We start from the raw sequence: 23357 nt of genomic DNA, 5'->3' as shown, positions 1-23357 counted from the left end.
GACAGAGTCTCGCTCTGTCACCCAGGCTGCAATGCAGTGGCAACATCTCAGCTCACTGCAACTTCTGGCTCCCAGGTTCAAGTGATTCTCATGCCTCAGCCTCCCAAGTAGCTGGGACTACAGGTGTGCACTATCATGCTTCGCTAATATTTGTATTTCTTTTTAGTAGACATGAGGTTTCACCATGTTGGCCAGGCTGGTCTTCAACTCAGGTGATCTGCCCACCTCAGCATCCCAAAGTGTTGGCCTTACAGGTGTAAGCCACTGTGTCTGGCAAAAAAAAAAATCTATATTTTCAGGACAAAAGTATACTTTAAATGAAATTATAACTCTTCAAAGATCTACTTCTTTTAAAGTTACTTACAAATAATTTTTCTTTTTATCAACTTTAGTTTTGAATTTTTTCCTATACTCAGCAATCTGAGTAAGTGTAATGTCTGAAGTTTGAGAGACAGGTATTTCTACTGTGGATTCTCTTTACTTAATTTTGGATTAAATTTTTAAAATATTTACTGTATCTGCAAAAATATATTTTAGTATAAACTTTTGTGTTTTATAATCTGTAGTTTTTTTAAAAATGTTTTTCCAAATTCATTAAATTTGCAGGGTTATTCTTCAATATAAATTCCCTGATGTTGAGCAAAGTTGGAACAACTACCTCAGGGTTTTCCTGTAGTACAAAATGTGTACAATAAAACCTGTGATACAAGTAAAGGTACTACAATCCTCTTTATATTTGTAATGTGTTTCCTCAAAATAAATATTCTTCTGTAATTTAAGGGCTTATATTTTCTGAAAGATCTATTGACACCAATTGCACTTTTGACGCTTTTATTTAGTATGAACTCTCTGATATTGACTAAGATGTGAGAAGATATTAATGATTTTTTTTTTCCAGACAGAGTTTCCCTCTGTTGCCCAGGCTAGTATAAATGCTTTCCTTTGCAAAAAGGCATGAGCATTGGTTAAATGTTTTGCCACATTGTTCACACTAGTTTTCTCCAATATGAGTTATCTTACCTACAATCAAGTGTGAGAGCCATTTAAAGGCTTTGTCACATTCTTCACATTTCTAGGATTTCTCACCAGTATGATTTCTTTTATACTCAGAAAAGTTTCAGGTGTTGCCAAAAGCATTGTCACATCTTTCAGGTTTGTAGTTTCTCTCTAGTATGAATTAGCCTGTGTCTGTTAAGAATTGAGGATCTGTTAGAGGCTTTCCCACATTCTTCACATGTGTATGGTTTCTGTCCAGTATGAGTTGTCTTATATGTGGTAAGCCTTAAGGACTGGTTAAAGGCTTTGCCACATTCCACACAATTGTAGGAATTCCCTCCAGTATGAATTACCTTATGTTTAGTAAGGATTGAGGAAGAGTTAAAAAATCTGCCACGTTCTTCACATTTGTAGGGTTTCCCTTCTGTATAAATTCCCTTATGTTCAGTAAGGGTTGAGAACTAATTGAAAGCTTTGCCACATTTTTCACATTTGTAGGGTTTTTCCTCCCGTATGAATTCTCTTATGAGTAGTAAGGTGTGAGGATTGGTTGAACTCTTTACCACATTCTTCACATTTGTAGAATTTCTTTCCAGTATGAATTTTCTTATGTTTATTGAAGACTGAGACCCAGCTAAAGGCTTTGCCACATTCTTCACATTTGTAGGGTTTCTCTCCAGCATGAATTCTCTTGTGTTCACTAAGGCTTGAGGGCCAGCTGAAGGCTTTTCCACATTCTTCACATTTGTAGGGTTTCTCTCCAATATGAATTACCTTATGTTTAGTAAGGGTTGAGAAGTTACCATAGGCTTTGCCACATTCTTCACATTTGTAGGGTTTCTCTCCAGTATGAATTCTCTTATGTTCTGTAAGGTTTGAGGACTGGTTGAAAGCTTTGCCACATTCTTCACATTTGTAGGGTTTCTCTCCAGTATGAATTGTCTTGTGTGCAGTAAGGGTTGAGGCCTTACTAAAGGCTTTGCCACATTCTTCACATTTGTAGGGTTTCTCTCCAGTATGAATTATCTTATGTTTAGTAAGGGCTGAGAAGTTAACATAGGCTGTGCCACATTCTTCACATTTGTAGGGTTTCTCTCCAGTATGAATTCTCTTATGTTCACTAAGTCTTCAGGACCAGATGAAGGCTTTGCCACATTCTTCACATTTGTAGGGTTTCTCTCCAGTATGAATTACCTTATGTTTAGTAAGGGTTGAGAAGTTACCATAGGCTTTGCCACATTCTTCACATTTGTAGGGTTTCTCTCTAGTATGAATTCTCTTATGTTCCGTAAGTTTTGAGGACCGGTAGAAAGCTTTGCCACATTCTTCACATTTGTAGGGTTTCTCTCCAGTATGAATTCTCTTATGTTCACTAAGTCTTGAGGACCGGTTGAAAGCTTTGCCACATTCTTCACATTTGTAGGGTTTCTCTCCAGCATGACTTCTCTTATGTTCAATAAGGCTTGAGGGCCAGCTGAAGGCTTTTCCACATTCTTCACATTTGTAGGGTTTCTCTCCAGTATGAATTACCTTATCTTTAGTAAGGGTTGAGAAGTTACCATAGGCTTTGCCACATTCTTCACATTTGTAGGGTTTCTCTCCAGTATGAATTCTCTTATGTACCGTAAGGTTTGCGGACCGCTGGAAAACTTTGCCACATTCTTCACATTTGTAGGGTTTCTCTCCAGCATGAATTCTCTTATGTTCAATAAGGCTTGAGGGACAGCTGAAGGCTTTTCCACATTCTTCACATTTGTAGGGTTTCTCTCCAGTATGAATTACCTTATGTTTAGTAAGGGTTGAGAAGTTACCATAGGCTTTGCCACATTCTTCACATTTGTAGGGTTTCTCTCTAGTATGAATTTTCTTATGTTCCGTAAGGTTTGAGGACCGGTTGAAAGCTTTGCCACATTCTTCACATTTGTAGGGTTTCTCTCCAGTATGAATTCTCTTATGTTCACTAAGTTTTGAGGACCGGTAGAAAGCTGTGCCACATTCTTCACATTTGTAGGGTTTCTCTCCAGCATGACTTCTCTTATGTTCAATAAGGCTTGAGGGCCAGCTGAAGGCTTTTCCACATTCTTCACATTTGTAGGGTTTCTCTCCAGTATGAATTACCTTATGTTTAGTAAGGGTTGACAAGTTACCATAGGCTTTGCCACATTCTTCACATTTGTAGGGTTTCTCTCCAGTATGAATTCTCTTATGTACCATAAGGTTTGCGGACCGCTGGAAAGCTTTGCCACATTCTTCACATTTGTGGGGTTTCTCTCCAGTATGAATTCTCTTATGTACCATAAGACTTGAGGACCAGTTGAAAGCTTTGCCACATTCTTCACATTTGTAGGGTTTCTCTCCAGTATGAATTCTCTTATGTGTCACAAGATCTGAGGACAGGTTGAAAGCTTTGCCACATTCTTCACATTTGTAGGGTTTCTCTCCAGCATGAATTACCTTATGCTTGGTAAGGGTTGAGGTCTTACTAAAGGCTTTGCCACATTCTTCACATTTGTAAGGTTTCTCTCCAGTATGAATTCTCTTATGATAAGTAAGGGTTGAGGACCAGTTAAAGGCTTTGCCATCTTCTTCACATTTGTAGGAATTCTCTCTGGTATAAATTCTTTTATGTTGACATAGGTGTGAACGCATGCAAAATGATCTGACATATTCCTTACATTTCAAAAGCTTCTGTCTAGTATGCCTTATCTTATGTCTTTTTGAATTTGAACATTTATGAAAGACGTTTACATATTTGCCACATTGAAATACTTTGCTCTGTGTAGTTGTCAAACTCTGGTTAAGCTTATTATAACCTTTTTTGTGCACCTTACACTCATCCACATTGGTACAACCAATTTTTAACTGTAAATTCTCAGGTCCACATTTTTCACATCTTCTCAATATCACTTTTCGGAGAGAATCTTCTATGCCCTGCTCTGGACAAAGGTGTTGAGCAAAATGAGAACATATAACTGAAAAGAAATAAAAATAACAAATTAGTCCACTTATTAGACTCAGATAAATACAGTTTCCAAATCTAACCTATAAAATTATTCAGACTACATAAGTAAGATTACATTGCAATATGACACAGGCCCTAATTCTTCACAGACATATAAATGTAATGAAAACATACAGACCAAAATACATATGTGGATAATTTATACATGAGTTAAGTGTGTACAGTGTCTGAATTAAACCCAATGCAAAGAACCACATAGAAAAAAAGAAAAGTTTGTTACATTTACCCATTACAACTCTTTCTGCTCCTCAGTATTACCTAGTCCCTTCAGAAGTAAATTGTAACTTCTGGCTTTTTTTTTAAAGGAAAGTAAAATATTGGCATGTACAATTTAATTTCTGTCTTCTACTGGCCTTTCCACACACTGCTTTCTGTCTCCCATGACATAAATTGCTGAAATCAATGATGGTATACTTTCATTTTGAGTCTGCTGAGACCAAAGGTAAATACACTGCAGCAGAGCACTGCAGTGCTGCAGAGACAGAACAGGTGTACCAGGTAATTACTTTTCAGGAGAAACATAATCTCTTTAAACTAAAAGTAAGCACAAAATTTCAGACAACACAAATCTGAAGAACATGTTTGACAGACCCACACAATCTCTAGTCAAGACCATTGCTTTCTGACTATGCCAGGACAAAGCTACATTAATAAATTTTGTGACAGGTAACCTTTTTAAATGTCCAAATCTCAAAGATTACATACAATCTATACAAAATAGGGCAACATAATCCCACCAAAAATATTATTAAAATTTCAGAAAGAAACCACTAAAAATTTATATACTAATTTTTAAAATGGAATAATAATGCATGAAACAGGAACACAAAAGACTATAAAAAGTTAGAAAAATGAGGATAAGAACAAAAATATCTAAATTGTGGTGATAAAAATACAAAAATAATTGAAAGATTCTAAAATTAAGAAAAACTATGTAAAAATAAAAAAGCTCAAAAAGCAAATTACGATACACACAAATACATTTATAACAAAAACATATTTATAATCACAATTTCAATAGTTACAGACAAAAAGAGAATTTTGGGAGCTGCAAGATAAAAGTGATTTGCAAACAGTCTTATGACATGGTTAGACGAATTGCTAACAGGAGGAACCAGTTTAGAGAAGAACATAAATGACCTGATGGAGATGAAAAACACAGCATGAGAACTTCGTGAAGCATGCACAAGTATCAATAGCTGAATCGATAAAGCAGAAGAAAGGAGATCAGAGATTGAAGATCAACTGAATGAAATAAAGCAAGACAAGATTAGAGAAAAAAGAATAAAAAGAAATGAACAAAGCCTCCAAGAAATATGGGACTATGTGAAAAGACCAAATCTACGATTGATTAGGGTACCTGAAAGTGACAGGGAGAATGGAATCAAGTTGGAAAACACTCTTCAAAATATCATCCAGGAGAATGTCCCCAACCTAGCAAGACAGACCAACATTCAAATTCAGGAAATACAGAGAACACCACAAAGATACTCCTTGAGAAGAGCAACCCCAAGGCACATAATTGCCAGATTCACCAAGGTTGAAATGAAAAAAATGTTGAGGGCAGCCAGAGAGAAAGGTCGGGTTATCCACAAATGGAAGCCCATCAGACTAACAGTGGATCTCTCTGTAGAAACCCTACAAGCCAGAAGAGAGTGGGGAGCCAATATTCAGCATTCTTAAAGAAAGGAATTTTCAACCCAGAATTTCATATCCAGTCAAACTAAGTTTCATAAGTGAAGGAGAAATAAAATCCTTTACAGACAAGCAAATGCTGAGAGACTTTGTCACCACCAGGCCTGCCTTACAACAACTCCTGAAGGAAGCACTAAACACACAAAGGAACAACTGGTACCAGCCCCTGCAAAAACATACCAAATTGTAAAGACCATCGACACTATGAAGAAACTGCATCAACTAATGGGCAAAATAACCAGCTAGCATCATAATGACATAACAATATTAACCTTAAATACAAGGGCTAAATGCTCCAATTAAAAGACACAGACTGGCAAATTGAATAAAGAGTCAAGATCCATCTAAGTGCTGTATTTCAGTCTATATGTGCAAAGACACATATAGACTCAAAATAAATGGATGGAGGAATATTTACCAAGCAAATGGAAAGAAAAAAAAAAAATCCGGGGTTGCAATCCCAGTCTCTGATAAAACAGACGTTAAACCAATAAAGATCAAAAGAGACAAAGATGGGCATTACATAATGGTAAAGGGGTCAATGCAACAACAAGAGATAACTATCCTAAATATATATGCACCCAATACAGGAGCACCTAGAATCATAAAGCAAGTTCTTAGGGACCTACAAAGAGACATAGATTCCCACACTATAACAGTGGGAGACTTTAACATCCCACTGTCAATATTAGCCTGATCAATGAGACAGAATGCTAATAAGGATATTCAGGATGTGAACTCAACTCTGGACCAAGCAGACCTAATAGACATCTACAGAACTCTTTGGCACAAATCAACAGAATACACATTCTTCTCAGCACCACATCGCACTTATTGTAAAACTGACCACATAATTGGAAGCAAAACACTCCTCAACAAATGTAAAAGAATGGAAATCATAACAGTCTCTCAGACCACTGAAATCAAATTAGAACTCAGGATTAAGAAACTCACTAAAAATCGCACAACTACATGGAAACTGAACAACCTGCTCCTGAATGACTACAGGGTCAATAATTAAATGAAAGTAGAACTTAAAAAGTTCTTTGAAACCAATGAGAACAAAGACACAAAATACCAGAATCTCTGGGACTATGACAAAGCAATGTCTAGAGGAAAATTTACAGCACTAAATGCCCACAAGAGAAAGCAAGAAAGATCTAAAATAGACATGCTAAAATCACAATTAAAAGAACTAGAGAAGCAAGAACAAACAAATTCAAACCCAGCAGAACATAACAAATAACTAAGAGCAGAACAGAAGGAGAGAGCGACAAAAAAAAAAAAAAAAAAAAAAACCCTCAAAAAATAAAAATAAAATAAATCCTGAAGAGGCCAATAACAAGTTCTGAAACTGAGGCAGTAATTATTAGCCTACCAATAGAAAATGTCCAGAACCTGATGGATGCACAGCTGAACTCTGCCAGAGGTACAAAGACGAGCTGACCTATTCTTTCTGAAACTATTCCAAACAATAGAAAAAGAGGGAAGCCTCCGTAACTCATTTTATGAGGCCAGCATCATCCTGATACAAAATCCTGGCAGAGACACAACAACAGCAAAAAAATTTCAAGCCAATATCCCTGATGAACATGGATGTAAAAATCCTCAATAAAATACTGGCAAACTGAATACAGCAGCACATCAAAAAGCTTATCTACCATGATCAAGTTGGCTTCATCCCTGGGATGCAAGGGTGGTTCAACATAGGCAAATCAATAAACATAATCCATCACATAAACAGAACCAATGACAAAAACCACATGATTATCTCAATAGATGCAGAAAAGGCCTTCGATAAATTTCAACACCCCATTCGTTCTAAAAACTCAATAAACTAGGTATTGATGGAACGTATCTCAAAATAATAAGGGCTATTTATGACAAACCCACAGACAATATCATACTGAATGGGCAAAAACCAGAAGCATTCCCTTTGAAAACCTGCACAAGACAAGGAGGTGAGGAGGATTAATTTAACTTGGAAGTGCTATGTCCGGTGAACGATTTAATGTACTATGTACTGTAAATGAACAATAGGTTAGTTGATATTCGGGTTGTGATGCTTGAGCTTTGAGTCTTGTTGTTATGTGTTACAGTTGATTGATCTATTAGAGTGCTTGCTTGTAAGCATGTTGTGGGACTGTGTTTAGTAAGTATGTAAGAATACGTGCTATGTACAGTTAAACATATATAGTACTATATAGTATTCATGTTGGCTAACAGTAATGCACGATTTACATAAAAGTTTATTGAAATGTTTAATACTTAAGTTGCATTTAAAGCTTGCATACCATAAAAGACAGAAAGTAGTTCAAGTTAGAATGCCAGTTTTGGGTGTTGGTGGTGAAGTTAAGTACTTTCTTTCTGAGTTGCCCTAGGGAGAAGTTTTCCATTTTCAGTTTACAAGACTGGTGTATTTATTTATACTACGGGGGCAGGTTCATTTGAGCAGGTTGTTTTCAATTAGGGAGGCAAGTGATATTAAGACTAGAATTGTGGTGAAATGTATTACGGATGCTACTTGTCCAATAGTCATAAAGGGTTGGCTTATTGGTTGACTTCCGATTCAGGTAAGAGTTAGTAGAATTGTGATTAGGAGTCAAAATAGGAACTGGCTGAGTGGGCGGAATGCCATACTTTGTTGTTTGGATTTGTGGAGAGTGGGTATGAATAATAAGATAAGGATTGATAGGAGGAGTGCTAACACCCCTCCTAGTTTATTAGGAATGGATCGTAGAATTGCATACGGGAATAAGAAGTATCATTCTGGTTTAATGTGTGGAGGCGTGCTTAGGGGGTTGGCTGGGATGTAGTTGTTTGGATCGCTTAGAAGGTCAGGTGTGAATAATACTAATGTTATTAAGGTTGTGAAAAAGAGGGCTAGGCCTAGGATGTCCTTAATTGTGTAGTAGGGGTGGAAGTCGATTTTATCGGAGTGAGAGGAAATTCCGCAGGGATTATTTGATCCTGTTTCGTGTAGAAATAATAGGTGTAGAGTAGTAAAGGCTGTGATAATGAAAGGTAGGATAAAGTGAAGGGTAAAGAATCGTGTGAGGGTGGGGTTTTCAATAGAATATCCACCTCAAACTCATTGGACGAGATTGGTTCCGATGTATGGGATTGCTGATAGTAGGTTTGTAATTACGGTGGTGCCTCAGAATGATATTTGGCCTCATGGGAGTACATAGCCCATGAAGGCTGTTGCTATGGTTATGAGTAGAAGTGTGATGCCAGTGTTTCAAGTTTCTGTGAGAAGAAAGGAGCCGTAGTAGAGACCTCGGCCTACATGTAGAAAAAGGCAGATGAAGAGTATGGAGGCACAGTTGGCGTGGAGGTAGCGAAGGATTCAGCCATTATTTACCTCTCGGACGATGTGTGCGACTGAGGAGAAGGCGGAGGAAGTGTCTGGTGAGTAGTGTATTGCTAGGAATAGTCCTGTAATAATTTGTAGAATTAGGCAGGTTGCAAGAAGTGAGCCGAAGTTTCATCATATAGAAATGTTAGGTGGGGTGGGTAGGTCAATGAAGGTGTGGTTAATTATTTTTAGGATTGGGTGGGATTTGCGTATTGGGGTCGTTAATGTTTTTGTAGTTGAAGTACAACGATGGTTTTTCATATCATTGGTCATGGTTGGAGTCCACGTGAGAACAATGACATATATTTTATTTTTGTTAAACGTATTATTAGTTATGGGGTTTGTGGAGTTTTCTTCTAAACCCTCTCCTATTTATGGAGGGTTGGCATTAATTGTTAGTGGTATAGTTGGTTGTGTGATTATTTTGAATTGTGGGGGAGCGTATATGGGTTTAATGATGTTTTTAGTTTATTTGGGGGGTATGATAGTTGTTTTTGGGTATACTATGGCGATGGCTATTAAGGAGTATCCTGAAACATGGGGATCGGGGCTTGAGGTTTTTGTGAGTTTTCTGGTAGGATTAGCGATGGAGGTGGGTTTAATTTTATGAGTTAGAGATTTTGATGATTTAGTGGTGGTGGTTAACTTTAATAGTATGGGGGATTGGGTGATTTTTGAGGGTGAGGGGTCGGGGTTAGTTCGAGGGGATTCTATTGGTGCAGGTGCTTTGTATGACTATGGACGTTGATTGGTAGTGGTTACTGGTTGAACGTTGTTTGTTGGTGTATACATTATTATTGAGATTACTCGGGGTAATAGATTATGTTATTAGGAATAAAGTTAGAATGAGGGGAATAAGAAAGGAGAGGGAGTAAAGTTTGATTATGCCTTTTTGGGTGGTTGTGATGGTGGAGATGGTAGTGTGGATATGTGAAATTGTTTTGGTTATAGATTTTTCCAGTCAGGTTAAGTCTAGTAAGAGGAAGGATAGGTTTTGGCTTATAAGTAGATTTTGGTAGGAGGTTATATGGTGAATTGTGATAGGGTAATATCCTAATATGTTGGAGAATTTAAATGTGTGTGATGGCATGTTTATTTTAAGTTTGTTGGTTATAAGGGCAAGGTCTAGGGCTACTAGAAAGCCCAGGGTGGTTAGATATAGGGCTGAGAGTTTTAGATGGTGAGGTATTGTTGGTTGGGGGAGTGAAGTAGGGGAGATATCGTTGGTGATAAGAAATCCTGCTAGTATATTGCCGATAGTGAGGCGTTTGATTGGTTTTAATAAGGTGGGGTCGTTCTCGTTAATATAGATTGAGGTTGGGAAGCGGGGTTGTCCTGTTAGGGTTATAAAGATAGTTCAGGTGCTGTAAGCGCTAGTTAGGGATGTGGCAATGAGAGTGATAGATAGGGCTCAGGCATTGGTATACGACATGTTTGCGGTTTTGATGATGAGGTCTTTGGAGTAGAAGCCTGTGAGGTAGGGTATGCCTGCACGTGCTAAGTTGCCAATAAATAGGGAGGTTGAAGTAAGGGGTATTGTTTTAAATAACCCTCCTATTTTTCGAATGTCTTGTTCGTTGTTTAGGTTATGAATAATGGATCCAGAGCAGATGAATAATATAGCTTTGAAGAAGGCATGGGTGCAGATATGTAGAAACGCTAGGTATGGTTGGTTGATGCCGATAGCAACTATTATGAGGCCCAGTTGGCTTGAGGTGGAAAAGGCTACGATTTTTTTAATATCGTTTTGTGTTAGGGCGCAAACTGCTATGAATATGGTGGTAATGGCTCCTAGGCACAATGTAAGGCTTTGGATTAATGTATTATTTTCTATTAGAGGGTGGAACGGATGAGCAGGAATACTCCGGCGACAACTATCATGCTGGAGTGGAGTAGAGCTGAGACTGGTGTTGGGCCTTCTATGGTGGAAGGTAGTCAAGGGTGAAGACCAAATTGGGCTGATTTTCCTGTTGCTGCCAGGAGAATACCTATTAGTGGGAGAAGATTTGGGTTGGGGTTTAGGATAAACATTTGTTGAAAGTCTCATGAGTTGTAATGTAGGACGAACCATGTTATGCTTAGGATAAAGCCGATATCGCCAATACGGTTGTATAAGATTGCCTGAGTGGCTGCTGTGTTGGCTTCTATTCGAGCGTACCATCAGCTAATTAATAAGAAGGATATAATTCCTATGCCTTCTCAGCCAATGAAAAGTTGAAAGAGGTTGTTGGCAGTGATTAAAATTAGTATGGTGATGAGAAATGTGAGAAGGTACTTAAAGAATTGATTAATGTTTGGGTCTGAACTTATATATCATAGTGAGAATTCTATAATAGATCAAGTAATGAATAGTGCAATTGGGATAAATATTATGGAGAAGTAATCAAATTTGAAGCTTAGTGTTAATTCTGTTTGGATTGTTATTCAATGTCAGTTTGAGATAATTGCTTCTTGGTCCAGGAGAATATACAAGATTATGGGGAGATGGCTAATGGTGAAAGAATATATCATAGTTGTTTTTACGTAGTATGGGTATAGGTGCTTTTTGTTGGGATTAATAAAGGTAATAGCAATTGGTAGAATTAGAGTGGTTAGGATTGTTATGGTAATGGAGGTGTACATGGTTGTTACTTTTATTTGGAGTTGCACTGATGTTTTTGGTTCCTAAGGCCAATGGATAACTGTAATCCTTCAAAAGTTGGGAAAGCCGTATTTATTAAAAACGGAGACATGGGTTAGCAGCCCTTGCTAGCTTTCTCGGTAAATAAGAAGTGGCAGGCCTCTATGGTTAGATCCACAATCTAATGTTTTGGCTAAACTATATTTACAGGAGGTGAAAACTAGAATAACATTAGGGTTAAGGGACAGGAGTATAATAGGGGAAAGGTGTATGAATATTAGTATGCTTTCTCGTGTAAAGGAAGGTTTTATATTAGTAGTGTGATATGTACGTATTCCTCGTTGTGTTGTGGTAAATATATAGAGGGAGTAGAGGGCTGTAATTAGCATATTAAGTCCTGTAAGCGTAATGGTGATGTATGATCAGGAGAATGAGGTTATTATTACAAGGAGTTCTCCTACTAGGTTAATAGTAGGGGGTAGGGCGATGTTGGTAAGGTTTGCTGCAAATCATCAAAAGGTTATTAATGGAAATAGTATTTGGAGTCCTCGGGAAAGTAGTATAATGCGGCTGTGGGTTCGTTCATAGTTTGAGTTTGCTAGGCAAAATAATATGGATGAGGTGAGTCCGTGGGTGATTATAAGAACAGTTGCACCAATGAAGCTTCAGGGGGTTTGAATGAGGGAGGCTATGATTACTAGGACTATGTGGCTTATGGAGGAGTATGCGATGAGTGATTTTAGGTCTGTCTGTCGAAGACAGGTAGAGCTTGTTATGATTATGCCCCATAGGGACAGTATAAGGAAGGGGTAGGTTATATGTTCTGTTGTAGGGTTAAGGATAGAGGTGAGTCGTATCATGCCGTAGCCACCTAGTTTTAGGAGTACTGAGGCAAGGACTATTGATCCAGCAATGGGGGCTTCAACATGGGCTTTGGGGAGTCGTAAGTGTAAGCCGTACAGGGGCATTTTTACTATGAAGGCTATTATGCATGCTAGTCAGGTAAGATTGTGGGACCAAGTGGTTGTTAGTTTTTGAGCCATGAGCGTGAGTAGCATGATGTTTAGTGAACCCAAACTATTATAGGTATAGATTAACATAATGAGTAGGGGGAGAGAGCCAGTTAGTGTATAGAATAGGAAATATGTGCCTGCGTTAAGGCGTTCTGCTTGGCTGCCTCATCGGATGATGATGATTAGGGTAGAAATGAGACTGGTTTCGAATGGAATATAAAATATGAATAGTTCTGTGGCTATGAATGTTAGAATTAGAGAGATTTGTAGGAAAATTAACATGGAGAGAGAGAATTTTTTCGTGAGGGGGATTCATTATGTAAGTGATATTGGCTTGCTGTAATCATAAGGGGCAGGAGTCAGGCAGTTAATATTAGGAGAGGTGTCGTTAGAGGGTCGGAAGATAAATGGATTGAGTAGTTGAGGAGATTGTTGCTGGTTTGGTTGAAAAATAATAAGGGGATAATACTGATGGTTAGGCTACGTACGGTAAGGTTAATTCAGATTATGCTATTTTTGGAAAATCACGTTGTTGGTAGTAGTATAATTGTGGGGATAACTATTTTTAATAATGAAGTAAATTTAGGTTGTGGATATAGTCTAGACCATATGTGTTAGAGATTGAGATTAGTAGGGCAAGACCGACTGCTGCTTCGCAAGCAGCAAATACTAGTAGGGCGATGGGTATAATGTTAGCTAGTAAGGAGTGCATGTTTAAAGCTATAAGAGTACTTATAATAAACAGTGATGATAATATTCCTTCTAGGCATAATAGGGAGGATATTAGATGTGAGCGATAGGTTAACATACCTAGGAGTGAGATTATAAATGCTAGTGTAACACTTATATAGATGAAAGGCATTTGGTTAGTATGGTTATCATAATCTAATGAGTCGAAATCATTTGTTTTGTTTAAACTACTTACCAATTCAGTTCAATCCAGTCCTTTTTGAGTTCATTCGTAGGCTAGGCTTAGGGTTAGGACAATAATTAGTGTAACTGATGATTTAAGCATGGTTGGAAGATCTGTTGTTTGGAGAGCTCATGGTAGGGGTAGTAGTAGGGCAATTTCTAGGTCAAATAGTAGGAAGGTAATGGCGACTAAGAAAAATTTTATGGAGAAGGGAATGCGGGCAGGGTTTAGTGGGTCAAAGCCACATTCGTAAGGATCGGTTTTTTCTGCATAAGAGTTCAGCTGGGGTAGTCAGAATATGATAATTATTAGTAGGAGGGTCAGAAGAGTATTAATTGTCAGTGCTAATGCTAGGTTAATTACTCTTTTTCGAATAGTATCGAAACTAGCTGATTGGAAGTCAACTGTACTAATTATACTAAAAGAGTAGGATCCTCATCAGTAGATAGAGATATAAAGGAATAATCAGACCACATCTACAAAGTGTCAATATCAAGCAGCGGCTTCGAATCCAAAATGGTGGTTTGATGTGAAGTGGTATAATAGTTGACAGATAAGGCAGGTAATAAGGAATGTAGATCCGATGATGACGTGAAGTCCATGGAAGCCTGTGGTGATAAAGAATGCTGAGCCATAGATACCATCGGAAATAGTGAAGGGCGCTTCAAAGTACTCTGAAATTTGTAGTAGGGTGAAGTAGATGCCTAGTAGGATTGTAATGAGTAAAGCTTGGATTGTTTGTTTTCGATTACTTTCTATTAGGCTGTGGTGGGCCCAGGTGATTGTAACTCCTGATGCAAGTAGTACGGAGGTGTTTAAAAGGGGCATTTCTAGGGGATTTAGGGGAGTAATTCCTGTTGGTGGTCAGCGTCCTCCTAGGTGCGGGGTGGGAGCAAGGCTCGAGTGGTAGAATGCTCAGAAGAAACCGGTGAAGAAGAGGATTTCTGAGATGATAAAAAGGACTATTCCATAACGAAGGCTTTTTTGGACAGGTATTGTATGGTGGCCTTGGTAGGTGCTTTCTCGAATAATGTCACGCCATCATTGGTATATGGTTAACACGTTGGTTAGTAGGCCTAGCATTAGTAGAGTGGTGGAGTAAAAGTGAAATCATATAATTAAGCCTGATGTTGTTAACAGGGCTGAGAGAGCCCCTGTTAGTGGTCAGGGGCTAGGTTTAACTATGTGATAGGCATGAGATTGGTAGGTCATTAAGTGTTATCACGTAGATAAAGGATGATTAATATTGTGAAGACATAGGCTTTGGATTAGGGCCACTGCGATTTCTAGAATGGTCAATAGTACTAGAAGTGCATAGATTAGTGAGGTGATAGGGAGGTTGATGGTTGATAATGTTAGTGCAGCACTTCCTATTAGGTGCATTAGTAGATGGCCAGCTGTGATACTGGCGGTTAAGAGTACGGCTAGGGCAACTGGTTGCATAAATAGACTGATTGTTTCAATAATTACTAGTATAGGAATAAGGGGAGTGGGTGTGCCTTGTGGTAGGAAGTGGGCCAGAGAGCTTTTAGTTTTGAAGTGAAGGCCTATGATTACTGTCCCTGCTCATAGGGGAATTGCTATGGCTAGGTTTATAGATAGTTGGGTGGTGAGTGTAAATGAGTAGGGTAGAAGTCCGAGAAGATTGGTTATTGAGATAAAAATAATTAAAGATGTTAGTATTAGGGACCAGGTTTGTCCTTTGGTATTATGGGATATTATTATTTGTTTTAGGGTTAGATTAGGTTTTGTTGGATGGTAATTAGTCGATTATTAATAAGGTGTTTGGAGGTTGGAAATAGTAGCGCAGGGAGTAAAATGATGAGTACTGCAGCAGGTTGGCCTAGGATTGTTGGAGAGGTAAATGGGGCAAATAGATTTTCGTTCATTTCAATTGTCAGGGGTTATTGTAGGTTTGTGTATTGGGATTCTTTTGTAGGGGAGGTGGGTAGTAGTTTGTGTTTAGTAGTTTTAATTGTATAATAAGAAATAGCGTGGGGAGTATAGTTATGATGATAGTAAACCATACGGATGTATCTAGTTGAGGCATTTCACTGCAGAGAGGGTATTTCTCTCGATCTTTAACTTAAAAGGTTAATGCTAGGATAGCTGTACAGTGTATTATAAGAATATTTTACAGAGAGTTATGGAGTGAGATGTGGGGGGGGGTCTATAGAGTAAATACAGGCCCTATCTCAAAAATTTTTAGTGGAATCAATTCTGTGACAATGGGTATGAAGCTGTGGTTAGCACCGCAGATTTCTGAGCATTGTCCATAGTATACACCTGGTCGTGTAGCGGTGAATGTGGTTTGATTCAGGCGTCCAGGAACTGCATCTGTTTTTAGGCCTAGAGTAGGAATTGTTCACGAGTGTAGGACGTCTTGAGATGTAATTATTATTCGGACAGGGGCTTCAATTGGGAGAACTACTCGGTTGTCAACTTCTAGAAGTCGAAGGTCTCCTGGGTTTAAGAACAATGGGGGGAGTATATAAGAGTTAAAGATTAATCCTCCGTAATCTGTGTATTCGTAGGTTCAGTATCATTGGTGTCCAATTGATTCAATAGTAAAAGAGGGGTTGTTGATCTCGTCTGTTAGATATAGGATGTGCAGGGATGGAAGAGCAATTAAGATTAAAATGATTGCGGGTAAGATGGTTCAAATGGTTTCTATTTCTTGGGCGTCCGTGATATTGGTGTTGGTTAGTTTTGTTGTGAGAGCTGAAGACAGGGCATATAGGACTAGAAAGCTAATTAAGGATACAATTATAAAAGTGTGGTCATGAAAAGCAATTAATTCTTCTATGATAGGGGATATAGCATCTTGTAGGCCTAGTTGAACTGAGTGAGCCATATAAGATATATAGGGTTTAACCTATGATTTAGCTTTGACAAAGCGATGAAATAGTTTTTCTAATATCTTATTGAAAAAGTTGTGGAGGTCACAGGGCTGGCTTGAAACCAGTTTTAGGAGGTTCAATTCTTTCCTTTTTCCTTTAGTTTAATGTAGGTTGGTTCTTCAAATGTATGGTAGGGTGGAGGGCAACCATGCAGTCACTCTAGGTTGGTAGAGGGCTGTTCAATTAATGAGACTTTACGTTTTGAGGCGAAGGCTTCTCAGGTTATGTAGATTATTAGTATTACTGCTACTAGGGAAATGAAGGAGCCTATGGATGAGATATTTCATCTGGTATAGGCATCGGGGTAGTCAGAGTAGCATCGGGGTATTCCGGATAAGGCGAGGAAATGTTGTGGGAAGAAGGTTAAATTTACACCTACAAATATGATGGTGAAGTGGGCTTTGGCATAAGTTTGGTCTAGAGTATAGCCTGAAAATAAGGGGAATCAATGAATGAAGCCTCCTATGATAGCAAATACAGCTCCTATTGATAGTACATAGTGAAAGTGTGCAACAACATAGTACGTATCATGTAGTACAATGTCTAATGATGAGTTTGCTAACACGATACCGGTTAAGCCCCCTATGGTAAAGAGAAAAATAAAGCCTAGAGCTCAAAGTATTGCGGGAGATCATTTGATATTGCCTCCGTGAAGCGTGGAAAGTCAGCTGAAGACTTTAATGCCAGTGGGAATTGCAATAATTATAGTGGCGGAAGTGAAGTAGGCTCGTGTGTCTACCTATTCCTACTGCAAATATATGATGGGCTCATACAATAAAGCCTAAAAACCCAATTGACATTATAGCTCAAACTATACTTATGTAGCCAAATGGCTCTTTTTTTCTGGAGTAATATGTCACAATATGAGAGATTATCCCAAATCCAGGTAGAATGAGGATATAGACTTCGGGGTGGTTGAAAAATCAGAATAGATGTTGATACAAGATAGAATCCCCCCCCTCCGGCAGGATCAAAGAAAGTGGTATTTAGATTACGGTCTGTTAGTAATATAGTAATGCCGGCAGCTAGTACTGGTAGAGAGAGGAGTAAAAGGATGGCTGTGATTAACACTGACCAGATGAATAAGGGGGTTTGATATTGAGATATTGCAGGGGGTTTTATGTTGATAATAGTGGTAATGAAGTTTATAGCCCCTAGGATGGAGGAGATGCCTGCTAGGTGAAGTGAGAAGATAGTTAGATCTACGGAAGCTCCTGGGTGGGAGAAATTTCCTGCTAAAGGAGGATAAACTCTTCAACCTGTCCCAGCACTGGCTTCTACTGCCGCAGATGCCAGTAATAGTAGAAAGGAAGGGGGGAGAAGTCAAAAACTCATATTGTTTAGGCGGGGGAAAGCCATGTCGGGGGCACCAATTATTAGTGGTACTAATCAGTTTCCAAAACCTCCGATTATGATGGGTATAACTATAAAGAAAATTATGACAAACGCATGGGCTGTAACGATAACATTGTAGATATGGTCGTTGCCTAATAGGCTGCCTGGTTGACCCAGTTCAGCTCGAACAAGAAGGCTTCGAGCTGTGCCTATGATCCCAGCCCATGTGCCGAACAGTAGGTAAAGGGTTCCAATATCTTTGTGGTTTGTTGAGAACAGCCAACGGTAGGCGAACATAGGTGGGGGAGGGGGGTAGAATGGCTGAGTAAGCATTAGGCTGTAAACCTAGAGACAGAGATTAAAGTTCTCTTTTTACCAGCTCCGAGGTGATTTTCATGTTGAATTGCAAATTCAAGGGAGCAGTTAATTTCTGCCGGGGCTTCTCCCGCCTTTTTTCCCTGCGGCGGGAGAAGTAGATTAAAGCCAGTGGTTAGGGTATTTAGCTGTTAACTAACATTTTATGGGTTTGAGTCCAATTAATCCAGAAGGGCTTAGCTTAATTAAAGTAATTGATTTGCATTCATTTGATGTGAAGTAGAATCTGCAGTCCTTATATATTTCAGAAATTAAGCGTGGTTTAACTTACTGAGGGCTTTGAAGGTCCTTGGTCTTACTTCACCTAAACTTCTAGAGGATGACTAGGGTTAGTGGAGAAATTGGTAAGAGGAGGGTGGTGAGGATAATGAGTGGGGGGATGAGGAGTATGGGTTTTGTATTTTCGAACTGTCGTTTTATTTTTGTATTGTTGGATGTAGGGAGTTTTGTTATGGAGGTGGTATAAATTAGGCGTATGTAAAAGTATAAGTTGAGTAGGGTTATGGTAATTATAATGGAGGGGATGATGAAGTTATTGCTTTTTGTAAGTTCTTGAATGGTAATTCATTTGGGTAGGAAACAGGTTAGTGGGGGTAAGCCTCCCATGGATAGGAGGGTGATTGATATTAATGGTATTAGTCAGGTTAGTTTGTTTCAAGTGCAGGATAGTATAAGAGTTGTGGTATTTGAGTTTAGGTTGAGAGTTAGGAATGCGGTAGTTGTCATAATAGTGTATATGGTTAGGTAATAGATTGTGATATTTGGGTTGTAGGTTAGTGTTATTATTCAGCCTGTGTGAGTAATTGAAGAATATGCCATGATTTTGCATAGTTGTGTTTGGTTAAGGCCTCCTCAGCTGCCTATTATAATAGATAGAGTAGAGAGGGTCAGGAGAATATTTGTATTGGTTGAAGAATGTATTTGGTATATAATTGAGATGGGAGCTAGTTTTTGTCATGTGAGGAGGAGGAGGCCAGAAACTAAAGATGTCCCTTGGGTGACTTCTGGGATTCAAAAGTGGAAGGGGGCTATTCCTAATTTTATGGCTAGGGCTGTTGTCATGGCTAGAGATGAAAGTTGGTTGATGTCGTCTGTTGTGGTTCAGCATCTGGAGAGTAGGTTGTTGGAGATAATTGCTATTATGAGGATTATAGATGCGGTGGATTGTATTAGGAAATATTTAATAGCGGCTTCTGTAGAACGGGGGTTTGTTTTTTTGATTAGAATTGGGATGAAAGCTAGTATATTTATTTCTAGGCCTGCTCAGGCGAGGAATCAGTGTGAGCTTAGCGTTGTAATGAGAGTGCCTGTGATTATGGTGAGGTAGACAATAAGTTGGGCTAGTGGGTTAATTAGTACGGGAAGGGTATAACCAACATTTTCGGTGTATGGGCCCGATAGCTATTTAGCTGACCTTACTTAGGATGCAGTGTGGTAGGTAGCACGGAGAAATTTGGGTTCTCAGGGGTAGGTTCGATACCTATAATCCTAGAAATAAGAGGATTAGGGCCTCTATCATTTACTCTATCAAAGTAACTCTTTTGTCAGACATATTTCTAGGTTTGCGGAGGAATACTGGAGACTGCAATAGGTGTTGAGATATACCATATGAGAAGAGCTAGTGTAAGTGGGAGGAAATTTTTTCATAGTAAGTGTATAAGTTGATCATGGCGGAATCGAGGATATGCTGTTCGGAATCATAAAAATAATGAGGTTAGAAGAAGTGTTTTGGTGGTAAAGCACGTTGTAAATAGTTCTAGGGAATGAATAGAGTATAATGTGCCTAGGAAGATTGTGGTTATTAGGGCATTTATTACAATAATATTTATGTACTCAGCCATGAAGAACAGGGCGAATGGGCCTGCGGCATATTCAGTGTTAAAGCCTGAGACTAGTTCCGATTCTCCTTCTATGCGGTCGAAAGGAGCTCGGTTTGTTTCAGCTAATGTGGAGGTGAATCATATTATGGCTAGGGGTCATGATGGTAGGAGGAGTCAGAGGTGTTCTTGTGTTGTGATAAGTATGTGAAGATTAAATGAGCCGCTTATTAGTAAGACTGATAAGAGAATAATAGCAAGAGTGACTTCATATGAGATTGTTTGGGTGATGGCTCGTAGTGCTCCGATAAGTGCATAGTTTGAGTTTGATGCCCATCCTGATCATAAAATGGAGTAGACAGTTAGACTAGATGTGGCTAGAATAAATAAAAGTCCTCGATTGAAGTTAATTAGTGGATGAGGTATGGGAAGGGGAGTTCATAGGAGAAGAGCAATGGAAAAGGCCAAGGCTAGTGTGGTAATGTAGAGAATGGTGGTAGATGTTGAAGGTTTTAAGAGTTCTTCGGTGAATAGTTTTATGGCGTCAGCGAAAGGTTGTAGCAACCCGTAGGGGCCAATGGTGTTTGGTCCTTCGCGTAGTTGTACGTGGCCCAGTAATTTTCGTTCAATGAGTGTGAGGAATGCTATGGCGGCCATTACGGATATAATAAGGAGTAGGAGATTTGTTGTTGACATGGTGTTAAGAAGAGGAGTTGAACCTCTGATTGTCAAGTTTTAAGTTTTATGCAATTGCCGGGCTCTGCCATCTTAACAAACCCTGTTTTTGGGTTGGGTTGGTGTTATTTTGTTAGATTGAGATTAGGTCATCTATGGAATGAGGGCACTTTATGAAGTGGGCCTTATTTCTCTTGTCCTTTCGTACAGGGAGAAATATATAGAAACTGACCTGGATTGCTCCAGTCTGAACTCAGATCACGTAGGACTTTAATCGTTGAACAAACGAACCCTTGATAGCTGCTGCACCATTAGGATGTCCTGATCCAACATCGAGGTCGTAAACCCTATTGTCGATATGGACTCCGGAATAGGATTGCACTGTTATCCCTAGGGTAACTTGTTCCGTTGGTCAAGTCATTGGGTCAATTACAGGTGCTGGTTCGCTTTGGCTTGTGTAGTCTTAGCGTAGGCTGTTCGGAGGTTTAGTTATGCTCCGAGGTCACCCCAACCAAAATTTTTAATGCAGGTGTGGTGGTGTAAGGGTCCATGGATTTGTATAGGTTTGATTGCATTAATAAATTAAAGCTCCATAGGGTCTTCTCGTCTTATTGTTTCATGTCCGCCTCTTCACAGACAGGTCAATGTCACTGGTTGAAAGTAAGAGACAGTTGAACCCTCGTGATGCCATTCATGCGAGTCACCATTTAAGGAACAAGTGATTATGCTACCTTTGCACGGTCAGGGTACCACGGCCGTTGAACATGTGTCACCGGGCAAGCAGTGCCTCTAATACTGGTAATGCTAGAGGTGATGTTTTTGGTAAACAGGCGGGGTTAAGTTTGCTGAGTTCCTTTTACTTTTTTTAACCTTTCCTTAAAGCATGCCTGTGTCGGGTTAACAGTGTGAGTAATACTGACTTGTTTCTGTTTGTTAGTGTTAGGCTGTTAAGCATCGGTGAAGTTTTTCGGTCTGATTTAGGCTTATGTGGCGGAGAAAATGTTCATGTTACTTATATTAGCATTGTTGCTTCTATGAAATGATAGATTAATCCAATGTGGAATAAGGAGTTTAGTGGTGTGTTTGGAATTTTTATATAATTGATGTTGAGCTTGAATGCTTTCTTAATTGATGGCTGCTTTTGGGCCAACTATGGAGGTCAGATTTTTTACTCTCTATACAAGGTTTTTTCCTAATGTCTGAAGAGCTGTCCCTCTTTAGACTAACAATAAAGTTTACAGGGGAATTGGGTAGTTCTGCAGGTAAACTTAAGGTTGAACTAAAATTCTATCTTGGATAACCAGCTATCACCAGGCTCGGTAGGCTTGTCACCTCTACCCATAAATCTTCCCACTATTTTGCTACATAGACGGGTGCACTCTTTCAGCTGTTTTTGGGTAGCTCATCTGGTTTCAGGGAGTCTGGCTTTAGTTCTCTTTGTGAGATTGTTTCTAGCTGATTCATTATGCAAAAGGTACAGGGGTGAAACTTTGCTATTTTGTGCTTGTTTGATGTTTTTTATTTCCCTTACGGTACTGTGTCTATAGCACCAGGATAGAATTTCCATCGCCTATACTTTTGAGTTGGTAAATGGTTTGGTGTATGTTAGTTTGGTATTAGTTTTAGATTGGTTTAGGGCTAGTATTAGCTCAAGGCAATCAAATGATATTGAGATCTTCCGGGTGTAAGCCGGATGCTTTAGTGTTAAACTATGCTTTGATTTATCCAAGTGCACCTTCCAGTACACTTACCGTGTTACGACTTATCTCCTCTATATAAATGTTGGGGTGTTTAGTTAAGTTAGTCCTTAAATATACTTGAGGAGAGTGACAGGCGGTGTGTACGTGCTTTATGGCCTGGTTCAATTAAGCACTCTATTCTTAATTTACTGCTAAATCCTCCTTGGACTCTTAGGTTTCCTAAGAGTTATCATAGGGTTTTCTGGGGTAGAAAATGTAGCCCATTTTTTACCATCTCATGGGCTACACCTTGACCTAACGTTTTTACGGGGACAGTTATGCTGACTTTGCGACCTTGTTAGGGTTTGCTGAAGATGGCGGTATATAGGCTAAGCAAGAGATGGTGGGGTGGATCGGGGTTTATCGATTACGGAACAGGCTCCTCTAGGGGGATGTGAAGCACCGCCAAGTTCTTTGAGTTTTAAGCTGTTGCTTGTAGTATTCTGGCGAGTAGTTTTGTTGTTCTAACTATTGAAGTTTAGGGCTAAGCATAGTGGGGTCTCTAATCCCAGTTTAAGTCTTAGCTATTGTGTGTTCAGAAATTTTAAAGCCACTTTCGTAGTTTATTTTACATCAGCTAAGGTTTTACAATTTTGATGGAGTTTAGCTTTATTTGACTAGATCTAAAACACCCTTTACGCCGGTTTTTATTAGCTTGGGTTAATCGTATGGCCACGGTGGCTGGCACGAAATTGACCAACCCTAGATTGTAGCATAGCTTAAACTTTCATTTATTGCTAAAGGTTTGTCACTGCTGTCTCCCGTGGGGGTGTGGCTGAGCAAAGTGTCTTGAGCTGCATTGTGCATGTTTGATACTTACTCCATATGATCGTAGTGATTTATTGGGTGTCTTCACTGGGGCAGGGATGCTTGCATGTGTAATCTTGCTAAGAGCTAAT

The 23357-nt window shown here is 39.1% G+C and overlaps 1 protein-coding gene across 1 annotated transcript in view; it reads right to left on the bottom strand.

The window, feature by feature from the left end:
- Positions 1-814: 814 nt before the first annotated feature.
- The window catches only part of LOC135964385 (uncharacterized), a 50145-nt gene continuing 27602 nt past the window's right edge, over positions 815-23357 (bottom strand). The window contains 3 exon segments of the mRNA XM_015440454.4: positions 815-1160; positions 1162-1502; positions 1504-3968. Coding sequence (XP_015295940.4) covers positions 878-1160; positions 1162-1502; positions 1504-3968 — 3089 coding nt within the window. The 3' untranslated portion in view covers positions 815-877.

Source organism: Macaca fascicularis, chromosome 19 (genome assembly GCF_037993035.2).
Source record: "Macaca fascicularis isolate 582-1 chromosome 19, T2T-MFA8v1.1".
In the NCBI taxonomy this organism is placed as follows: domain Eukaryota; kingdom Metazoa; phylum Chordata; class Mammalia; order Primates; family Cercopithecidae; genus Macaca; species Macaca fascicularis.
This window is presented reverse-complemented; position numbering and strand designations above follow the sequence as displayed.